This window comes from Mytilus californianus, unplaced genomic scaffold (assembly GCF_021869535.1).
Source record: "Mytilus californianus isolate M0D057914Y unplaced genomic scaffold, xbMytCali1.0.p SCAF_11, whole genome shotgun sequence".
Classification (NCBI taxonomy): domain Eukaryota; kingdom Metazoa; phylum Mollusca; class Bivalvia; order Mytilida; family Mytilidae; genus Mytilus; species Mytilus californianus.
In genome coordinates this window covers 64,226,886-64,239,117 of record NW_026262593.1, presented here as the reverse complement: position 1 = coordinate 64,239,117, position 12,232 = coordinate 64,226,886, and the positions used below count along the sequence as shown (strand labels likewise).

General features: G+C 32.2%; 1 protein-coding gene across 3 annotated transcripts in view; it reads left to right on the top strand.

Moving 5' to 3' along the window:
- Positions 1-11,735, top strand: part of LOC127720504 (uncharacterized) — a 50,460-nt gene extending 38,725 nt beyond the window's left edge. For all 3 annotated transcript variants that reach the window (XM_052227095.1, XM_052227096.1, XM_052227094.1), the window contains one exon: positions 1,589-11,735. In XM_052227095.1, the coding sequence (XP_052083055.1) occupies positions 1,589-2,385 (797 nt within the window). In that variant the 3' untranslated portion in view covers positions 2,386-11,735. The remainder of the gene's footprint in view (positions 1-1,588) is intronic.
- The last annotated feature ends 497 nt before the right edge of the window (positions 11,736-12,232 follow it).

Here is a 12,232-nt window from a genome sequence, read left to right as displayed (position 1 = left end):
ACTTTATCATAATTCTAATTTTTATTATGTTCATTACTTATTAAGTTCAATAGTACTTTGTTACAAAGAATGGGGATGGATTTTCGCCAAGAATTTTATCAAAATGTTTTTTAATCACATCATTTTTAAGTGTGCATAGTATTCTACTCGTAGGCCTTACATTCGAAAGTTTTTGCAATGTCACAAAGTTCGATGCACTTTCGCCGTTTAAAATTTACCTGGGCTTGACGTTTTGTCCTGTCAAATCGGTTTCTAGCATTGACATGTGATTGTCTATTCGCATCCGTTGGATCAAGTCATTCATTGCTTTTTTGTTTGTTTTTTTTTTCATTCCGTATTTCTATTGTCTTCTTTTATTAGACCTGATCGACTACACATTATTTAAATGTGTGGTCGATCAGGTCTAATAAAAAAAAAGCGTTGATTGCTTCAGAACAGATTTCATCTGTTGTTTCAGGAATATTAAAGAATATAAGATAATTACATATCTAATTCCTTTGAACTTCAGTCAATATTAAATTGTTATTGTTGGTATTCGTTTTTGTTTACAACAGTGCAAGTATTTTTACAATTGTGGAGAAACGATCACTGCAATAATTAATCAGACACCAAATATTGCTTGATTAATAAATATTTTTACTTTTGATTTCTATAACATCTACCGAATTTATTTTTTTTTATATTTTTTTATATTTTTTTTTACAACTACGTCTAATTTCGCCATATAAAGACAGTCTTTAAAGCAAGTTCGTCTGACAGTTTGCTAGTAAACTCATGCGAGTTGATACAACTTGGTAATATGATGCATATATCAAGACACAGCATCATCTTACCCAACCAAACGTTTATCACTTAAACCTACATTTTAAAATTACATACAGGTTATTCAAAATCTTTAGTTTCTACCTTTTGTAAAATATGTTACAATTGAACCCGAATTTAAAGTGAATACAACAGTTGTCAATTTAGTAGTATAAGATTAACTGGGAATGTACCTTGTTCTCATACAAGCCCTGAAATTGTCAATTGACTTCTAGTTTCATGTAATAAAATATGATAAAAAATTGTTTACTTAGTGATGTTTTTATTCAAACCTGCAATTACAAAATAGAAATGTAATAACGATTTAAATGTACATGCAGTTGTCTACTATACTATATTACATGATACCTCCATTTCATTTTCATATGCTTAGGATATCAGGACACTTCTTTCTTCAAAAAAAAAACATTTATTACTGGCAATTTATAACAAACCTACTGCTAGATATTGTTGGAAAGAAAATGTTTTTTTTTTCATAATTGTTCAAATTGTAATAAACCGAGAACCTCTAGAAAAGAAAATTACGAATTGAAAAGAAGTGATTTCATAAATTTGAGGCAACAAAGACGGAACACTTTTCTTCGAGGGTATCTTCGAATGTCTAAGTTGCTGCATTCATTGACACAATTAAAATATTAGAAAAATCTTAATAAAATAGACCTAAAGCGAGCTTTTTATCCTCCTTTAAGCATGTGATGAACAAACAAATTATCGATATTCCAATAATAAACATTTTGAAAACAAATGGCATGTTTTTATTTTACAGGTACAAAACTTGGACAAAAATTATTTGTTCTGGAAAAACAAGTTATTCTGAAATATGAAGATGTCATCGAAGAGCCAACCGGGGGCGTGTTTATGAATGACGGTACACTAGTTTTAGTTTCCTTCATAGAGAAGAAGTTAGTAGTATTTGACTCAAAATTTGATCATAATATAACTACTCACTTGAAAGGAAAACCGTGGCATGTTGTAGCTATTGACCACAAAAAAGTAGCTGTTACATTGCACAAAGACGCAAACTCCGAGACAGAGAATTCGATTCATATTTATGACGTAGACAACAAAAATGAAATTGTTTCAATTGTTTTAACAGAAGGCCCCTGTTATTGTATTGCCAAACTCAATGAATATCTACTTGTTACTGTTGATGAATTTGGGCTTGTTTTCGTTAATACAGAGACTTGTAAAATTAAGCCTCACAAAATTGAAGTGTCTAAACTCGGCGTACTTTGTGCGACAGAAAACAGATTATTTTTGACAAACAAGAATAAACTTTTTTGCTGCAAAATATCGAAAAACTCGAAAAACTACATGAAATTTTCAAAGCGTAGAATTCCGGGTGAACCGAGTAAAGCCACAATGTTACCGAATGGAACTATGTATATAACTTGTACGAATGGAATATTGCAACACGTTGCTGTCGAAGGGAAGCACAAAGCAGTACATGGATGTTTGGATGATCTAGTGAATCCTTCAATTATCAATTTCAGTTCATACCAAGGGTTGCTCTATGTTGCTGGAGGTGAAGGACTCGTTAATGTTTACAGAAAACTGTTTTAGTCTTTACAATAGTATTATTCTTTTGATTTGAAGCATATTATTTGTAGTATGCCTCTTGCAAGTCGTTTTGAGAACAATAAATTCAAAAAGATATGTTTTGTCCTCAAAGGTTTGCTTGGTTTGGCTTGGTTGTTAACGTGCATATATATCGAAAACCAAGATATACACGTAAATGTCTATTGTCTAACAATTTGTCAATACTATTACTAGATCTTACAAGTGGACTGTTAGTCCCCGAATTCATCATCAGATTTGTAGTCATTGCTTCGATACTTAAATATATAGCATTTGTTACATAAATCATTGTGTGTTACCATCTATCTAGTAAACAAAATTGTTTTGGTAATATATTTTTACGAGCTTCCACTAAAGCATTTTCAAATTATTCTAAATAATACAATAGAATTGTACAATGATTTCGAATGAAGTTCTGTTTGTAATGGTAACAAATTCAACCATATATTTCTAACAATCGGTTTTACTATTGTTTTGATACGTTATCATGTAACGACTCATTTGATAAAAGAGATATTAAACAATTATTTTGGCATTTAGAGTAAAACTGGTACCATTCATGTTATGACACCATTTTCATGGAATTTTCGGATCTGACATTTTATCCTTTCCCTTGTGAATGCATTTCCTAATAATGAAAACTCAGCTACCACATTTGTTTTATTTTGTTTTCTATTTTCATCTTGTGAAATTTTCCTATTTAGAGCTATTATGTCATTTACATGTATCAAATTAGCGATGACTTTTGTGGTCAAATTCGCTGTATTTATTTCCAAAATTATTTGGGTTTTTGAGCTTTTGATACATTTTTATTAACCTTTGGAATACTTTGTAGATATTGCTTAACTTATAGTCCATATTCATAGTATATGCTTACGTTCTACTGATATGTATTTTCCTATTAAATTATTAATTTTTGATAGTCATTTTTTAAATCAACCCATCAATTAATTATAAATCATGTCTGAATGTCATTATACAAAGTTGTTACCCGATTCATGAAATGATTCATTGAATCCAAAGTGGTATAAAGTATACGTTGCTAACAAAACATTTTCATTCAAGATAGACAAAGCATTTTGAGATTTGAACTAGTGAATAAACTTTGATGTAACAAGATTGGTCTTTTGCTAACAGTTTTTCAATCTTTGGGTTAGTACATTAGGTAGAACTGAAATGGGATTAGCTGCCGAATTCATGTCAATCAAATTGACTCAAAATTTCAAATTTGATTTATGTGGTACCATAACGCATGATAAAATTACAAATCAAATTGCCATAGGAAACAGTAAAAAATACAATAAATCGCTTGAAATTGTCATCATTTTGGACTGTAATCCATCTTATTAATCATCGTCATGACCTTCGTGTACGATGGGCATGTGACCCGAAGTGAAAATAAATATATAAATATAACCAGATAAAAATTAATAGCGTGTGCAATATTATAAGCGTGTGCAATATTATAATCGTGTGCAATATTATAATGACGATTGTCTTAATTCTGTTCGAATTCATTTCATTTACGTATATGAATTAATCAGGATCATCTTCGTTTTACTTGTAATCTTCAACGAATGATTTTTGAAGACCGATTTAGTCAACAAAACCAGTCGTTTAGTTTCAGTTGGTTTTTTTCAGCTGACATTATTTTCAATAACTAAACATATTAGTCACATGCGCAAGCAATCTCAAACATAAGTCAAATATCGGCGCATGTAGACAGATGCAAATGAGATGAAATTATTGTCTTGTAAGGTATTACTGATTTGTGTTAACTTATTTCGAAAAAAAAAATGATCCAAACTGACTGCTGAAGGAGAATTGTTCTTATATTAAATGTTTGGACCAATAAAAAAACGTGCTTTAATTATTCTCAACTTATGCTGTCAAACTGGAAGCTAATACCTGTTTTAAAATAACAAAATTTTCTCATTTTAACATGTTCCCACTTTTTTTTTATACCAACGACAAAACACTAGATCGTTGCGAGTATGTCAATAAATTTTCTTCGTGGCTTTTATATACATGTGCATTACATAATTTCTCCCTTAACATGTTGCAAAGTTATATTGCTAAATTGTCTAGACTTTGATATTTATTCAATTTGATATTTTTATAGCTTTAGATTTTTGAACATTAACTTATCGTAACTGGTCCATCACACATCAAAATGATCGTCATCATTTATTTTTTTTTCTATTTTTTTTTGATAATGTTCCATTCGGCTTTGTGATGAAGAAGATTATTTCAAAATATTGTTTAATTTCATGTATCACATTTTCATTATTTAGATCATAATTGTTTAGTGTCAACTATAATAACTTATTTATATATGCATTTGCTTTTCAAAGCCTACATTTTTGTCTCCGTACTAGGCAATCCATTTTCCTAGAACACGAATTTGTGCAACAATGGCCTTCCCGTTAATAATTTTATTAATTTATATTCTTAGTCTTTGGTGCGACCATTTAAACAAATGTAATATATACTCAAATGACCCCTCTTTTGACTAGCTGTTGATCTACAATATTTAAAATAAACTCATCATAGATACAAGGATAAATGCGAGTTCTTTAAATTTCGGGTTTAAACACGTCCCAATGAATCCAACGGTCTATTTCTCTATTTTTGTGACAAAAGTTAATATATTCAGATTGATTTTTTTGTTCTAGGAGAGATTTACTCAGTTTTCAAAAGCACACCCTTTTCTTGACACATCTTTTTTAAAACGGAGTGGCTATTTGTCCGGCTAGCCGGACGAATAGTGCTAGGGCTATTTGTCCGGCTATTGCAATGCGCATGTCATTTTATGTGCGTATGAAAGTGAGTGTAATATTATCTTCAGCAGCACCAGGGGTCGCGTGTAATCCGATCACTGATTCATGGCTGAAAACGGGGATATTAATATTTGTGATAATTTTCCAGTTTTCAGAATTTGACAAGGGAATACGATAGTATAACTTAAAAAAAGTGGGGGATGTGGGATATAGGATTATAAAAAGTGGGGATATGAAATATAGTGGACAATAAAGGTGGGATCTGGGTAAAAAGAAAAGAGGGATTTGGAAACTGAAGGAACGCCACGTGTTACCCCAACCCTCTCATCACCCCTAACTCAAAATATGGACAACTTTATGTTAAGGGGATTTATAACTCGATCTGTTTGAAAGTCTCAGACATGATAATTTTGTACCTTTTTCAACAAGAAAATCCTTACGTTAACTTAATCTAAAATGCATGAGCCAATCGCGACCCAAGTTTGGTTTACAAGTAATTTCCTCCATCTTTTTGCAATGTGAAGCAATAGATATAGATATAACATTGAATATATATGATTTTTTTTTCTAATATACATTGACCACATTGGACTTTATTTGAAGAAAACAACCATTTCAATTACCCGTAACAAAATTGGGGCCTAACAATTTAAGATTACAAAACATTGCTTTATAGATGTCCATATATATAATTTGCCACACCCTGGTGCTGCAGAAGATAATATTTCACACTCACAGACATGTGCATTGAACTGGCCGGACAAATAGTCCTGGTACTATTCGTCCGGCTAGCCTTTTTAAAAACCAAACGATCACTTAGATTATCATTATGATAAATGGTCGCCGGTTTAATTTATATATAATCTCTGTAAAATTAGGAACAATTAATATTAGATCTATATTACAGGTGAGGATTTTGAAAATGAATATCCTGACCTGAACAAACTGAAATGAATAATCTTGCATAAGACAGGGTGAAAATGAATATTCTGCAGCACAAAATGCAGGAAATATTTGTGTACAAAAATGCTCATAAATTTTCCTCGGAAAAAATAAGCATATGTAGCAACGGATGAAAATGAATAATGAATAGTAAAAACACCCCCCCCTCCCCCCTTTTCCCCAAAAATATATAGATATATAATGGTCTTCTACTTAAAATATCTCCCAGCAGTAGGAATTCAAATTCTATTTTCTTTAATAAATTCATTTGTGTCATGGTTGCTTGTGTTTGCCTATGAAAATATCTGTTCTACAAATCGTAAAGATGTTCAAGTGATTACAATAATAACACGTCAGAAGTATCATTGTCAACCATATTTGTTGTGTGTCTCATTGTTTGTCTATCTTTGTCTCCTGAACTTTTACATTAGTGCCGCTAATATCATTGTGTAAAGATGTCTATTTGTGGTTCTTTGCTATATATATATGTATGTTCTTTTTTTTTTGTCACATTCACATTTTTAGAGAAGTCTTTTTGCAATCCATCCTTTTTCCCCCACTTCTAAAACCAGACATGCACACCCAATCATTTTGACGATCTTGCATAACATGGCCTTTTTATAAACATTTACGGCACATTGTTCATTGCAACTAGAAAACTATTTGTTGCAGTTGTAATATTATTAATTTTTTGTTGACAAGAATGACAGATTTTGGCATAATATCATTCAAGGTATCTATGTATGGGTTTATCTAATATTTTGCTTAGTACTTAATTCCGTCTCCAGTCTCACAGTTTTTTACTTAACCATCTATGCATAACCTATCTCTTAAAATACCCTGGATAGATAATCCTGATAAAGTAAGAGCTCTATATTTACTCGTCATCCGCTGACAATGCAAAATGTTTAACTTTTATTCGTATTTGGTTAAAGAGTTGTGGAGTATTGAACTTTTTTGTCGATTCAAGGGAATATTTCTGCCACGCAGAATTTAAACGTGGAACCAGGAGTTACTATCTTCCTGAATATCAATAAATAAATTCTCCATATATCTCAGATTCTTGGTTAAACTTTTGTACATCCAGCATGAACTTTTTGAGCTATGGCCGGCTTTGTATATTTAGACATTTGTAAGCCATAAAGAACGGGCGGGTTTGGCCGATCTATTTTCATTTTCAAGGGTTTCATTCGATAGCTATTAAAGTTGAGAATTGATTTTGCGTGACCAATGTGGTCATAATTGTTTTTGTCATCGGATTTGTCTTTTATTTTTAGTTATAGTGCCAAAATAACTCGTTGATAGTCAATAAGATCACTTTACATGCGTGTGTAAAAACAAAAGTGAATAAACCTGTCTATAGTTTTCTATATCCAGGATATAATTATATTTTAAAGGCTATTTTTATAGATTAACAGTCTCATTAGGATATAGAGCTCTGATTTTGTTATGTTCATACGACTAAGCGAGTTGCGATAGATCTGAATTTTAACTGAAGAGTTTCATAAGTTCTTATGTTGTGCAGTTACAACACCGTCCCGTATAAAAGGGATTTTTTAACTCGTGCAAACCCTTTTGACCCAGCCACATGTCTCAAGTCAGAACCTGTAAATCTATCATATATGTTTTTCGTTTATTGTTTTATTATATAAATCAGGCTGTTTCTCGTTTGAATTGTTTCAGACTTTGTCATGTCAGGAACTTTTATAGCTTACTACATTGTATACATATATACGGTATTGGTTTTGCACATTATTCTATGGTTGTTTAACAATTAGATATTCAAGAGTATTATCATTTTAACTTGTTCTTAGTGCAACCAAGCTTTGTAACCAGTTTTTTTCTTGCATTTATATCTCTGACTTTTTGTTATAGTAAACATACATTTGTAGACCTTTGACGAAGCATTGTAAGAAGCAAATATAAGTTTTCATCAACCCGATGTATATTACAGTATATCAACTGAGGATGCAGTCCGAAGTCAAATTTGTCCTTGGTTAATATACTTTCATGGATCGATAAGAAGGGATACCTGTAAAGTGCGACACGAAATAGAAATAGTACGAAGGAAACAAATTTCAAAACGGAGGAAAAAATCGACCAAACAAGTTGACATTCGATGAAACAAACCGAAATTGACCGAAACGAAACGAACTCAAACAATTTGTATCATTTTGTTTAGAGTGAAAAAGTTTCATTCTTAAAGGTTAGGGAAATGCTGTATTATCTGAATTTTCACAATGACTAAAAACAGATATTTGAGGGTCTGGATAGGGGATCCTTCATTTCAGTATACTTTAATTTTTTAGGTAATTTTTTCTCTATTCTTTATATTTTTTGCCCATTATTCTCTATTCTTTATTTTTTGTCCTATTTTTCTGCATTCTTTGTATTTTCTAGCCTTTTTTGTACTTTTTGTCCAATATTCTCTATTCTGTAAACCTCATACACACCCTCATTTCATATTACTGTGTATCCCACATTCTCTGTATAGTCGTTTTTCGTAAAAGACTTTAGACTAATACAAAAGTGTGACCGTTTTTTGTTTGTTTTTTTCGGACAAACGACAAATTCGATACAATGCAAATACATGTATATACAGGGACGATGCTTCTTCCATTGAGGTAGTGAGGCAGCTGCCTTGTCCAATAATTAACCAAGGAAACAAAATAGAAAAGTAAAACGAGAGGACTAATGTACCGCGTGTGTTCCGTACTGTAGAGTGGTTACTACCGACAACAGATTTGTTTAGTTTAGTTGGCATGTTTTTCATTAGAAGTGGACATTCCCATATGATTCAACTGTTCTTCTATTCCTATCCTTCTATAATCCGGCCTGCAGTTTGGCTGTGCGGGATTTATAAATTAACAGCTACGTCCGGTCGGAACGAGGACAAAACATCCGATGTCTCGTGTAGAGAGGCAGCCACGCTAAGGAAACCATTGTAACAACTCCTAGCGGTCGGAAAGTGGTCATTACTGTTTCCCTGTATAAATGCCCATCTTTACCAGTTGCCGTAAAAGTTCTTGTAATATATCCTGGCCGACTTATTCTGCAGAACCGATACATTTGACTATTATTATTCTTGTCATGAATATGCATGCGATAGCTGTCAATTAACGTAAAACAAACAATAACTAATCAAGCAAATCTCTTTACAAGATTACTTTTTAAAACTGTAAATGCTGAAAAAATCTTTTGCGACGCCGGTTTGACTCTTGATCCATCCACTCGTAAGCCGTATTTTTTGTGGACTTTGAACTGCAACGAGGCCTTGGACTCCCAAACTTCAAATTGTTTGTCTCACTAAAAATAATGATTAAAGAAATCTTAAGAGTAAAAATACTCGTATTATATAAAGTCATATACATTTAAGTATAACTTACGATCAATTTAATCGTAAGATTTTTTTTGTAAAAAGAGTCGCTCAAGTCTTCCTAAAGAACAAGGTTTACACAGTATAAACCATTGTGTAAAATCAGATGGTATTAGCAGACCGTTGATTTTTTTTTATTCCATTTCGTTTTATTTTGTTTCGTTTTGCACATTACAGGTTCCCGATGAAAACATGTATTTAGTGTGACGTCCATTTTCGCAGAATAAATACATTGTTGTTTAGGGGCCAACTGAAGCCCACGGTGCGGTATAATCTCACTGTGTTGAAGACCCATTGGTGGCCTTGTGCTGTGTTCTGCTCTTTGGACGAGTTGTTGTCTCTTTGACACATTCCCCATTTCCATTCTCAATTTTATTGAGCTATATGAAAAGGTTATAACATCATATTTCTCAAAAGCTGTGACACCTTTTGATAATGATCATTTGACATCTCCTTTACTGATTTATGTATTTATTTATTTTTATTTATTTCAAATTCGTACTGTGAATATAAAATTTAAAATCTTGCAAATATTTCGCCCAACATTGCTTTTTAAAATCGATGCACGGGACATGAATTGACAAATTATAGCTTGTGAATAATATGATGTTATGATACGTTGCCGACAATACGGTACGGGTTTTTCTCATTCTTGAAGGCCGTACGGTTGCCTATAATTGCTTACATCCACTTCAACCTTTGGTGGATAGTTTGTTTCATTGGGAATCATACCACATCTCCTTATTTTTATAGTTTTCAGTAGGTGTAAAATGCAGAGAAATCAAAAATTTTCAATAAGTTGTCTAATTTCTGAAAATGCTATTTCTTCCATGTAGCAAAGAAGATCTTTAAAGGTTTTTTTTCCAAATTACTTATTTTGATAACCTAAAAAAAACGACACTGCATGGTTAAATAAACTTCCTCACCTTGCAATTTGGACCTTCTTCAATCGTAAATATAATACACTCGGCACATAGTTATAGGAAGAGCAGATAAATTGGTAATTTTCGTTGACTTCGTGGGATTTGTGTAGATTGGAACCTAAGACGATCAAGACAATTATAATGGTCCGAGTACACAGTTATTTCGTAGTGCATTTCTTTTAGACAATAAATGAAAATTAAAAAAATCCCACCTGCGCTTTCTCAATAATATTTTTACAGTGTGTTGTACTACTTTTGGGACAAATTATATCAAATTTATAGAAAACTTCATCGGCTCTAACTCAAAATATGGATAATTTCATTTTAAGGGGGTCTTCAAATTTTTTGACAGCTTCCGAAGTGCTAATTTTTAACATTTTTCAGCTGGACCAAATCACTACTTTACTTAAAAATTCATGACCCAATTTTTTTTACAGTGTCATTTCACCCCCCTACTTACTATTTGAGTCATAAAACATGGAGAAATAAATTTGGAAGGGGTATAAAAAAAATCAACAAGTAACACACTGTCCACACTAGGGACTATATACTGTTTGATATGTTGAGATCGATACCTCTTTTTGTTGACCAGTAGTCTCCGAAGGTATTATTAACCTAAAGTAAAGTAATCTTTGTTTGACCTGGTAGCCAGTACTTCGGTACTGGCATGAACATACGATAAAATTGTTTTATCTACATTTGCTGTTATAAAATGAGCTGCGTCGGATAGAAATAGACCTTATGCAAGTTGCATGTACATGTATAAGACTTTGATTGATTTTGGAACATTCAAATTCGAAATAAAAGATGAATTTTGGTCTGGTAGGGTTCTTACATCAACTCAATTTTCAGTTAATACCTTGCAAAGAGATTTTGTTCCACCCGTAAAAGGTTACCAGATGTATTGATATCCATTTGCATAAGGTCGATTTCTATCCGATGCAGCTCAAATGTTTAAATCCTTTTAGATTAAGGAATATATTTACCTTATGCATAGCTCTGTTTACTTGTCCTGGTTTGGCTTTGCTTTAGAGCTGTTTTGGTTTGATCAGCTCTTCAATAATTTGTATCATTTTTTGACTTTTCAAATATTTGGCCCGAGCATACTGAAGAGACATTAAAAGTCGAAATGCACATCTAGTGCAGTAAAATTGGTACCGTTTATGTTATTGAGTTGTTGTTAAATCTAAATAACAGTTAACCCTCTTACATTGTAATTGATCAGAAAACATTATATATGTAAATATATTGTTTAGATTCAGTACTGTAATATGTGACTTTTTGTTTCGTTTATCAATAAAATGTGTTTGTTTACTATGATGTTGGCGATGTTTTATATGCCTGCTCTGAGTATAAGTGTCACATTAACCTGGTATGTCTGTTTGGGTTGTTCACCAAATTTTGTCAGTATAACGGAACTTCAAACAACTGGCATACAAGATAGAGGTTTAGCCAGCTATGAAACTAGATTTAACCCAGGAATATGCACCGGGGGAAGGGGGGGGGGGGGGTCTTCCCATGTAAAGGTATATATGATAACTGAGAAATATGGGAATTGGTTATGATTTTGCGATGAAATAAGTTTATTGGTCGTACTATTCACAAGACTTTAATAATCATATGAGTGGGGCTGTTTTTGAAATCCCAGCTGCACGTCTATACCAAACATTTCATGTTGAGACCAATATGACAGTTGTTCTTCACTCGTTCCATTGGTTGATAACGTTTGCTTTTGTCTGTTTTTATGGATACTTTTTTTTTAATTTCCCTTTGGAGTTCGTAATTTTGGTTATACTTTTTAAAAGAATTGA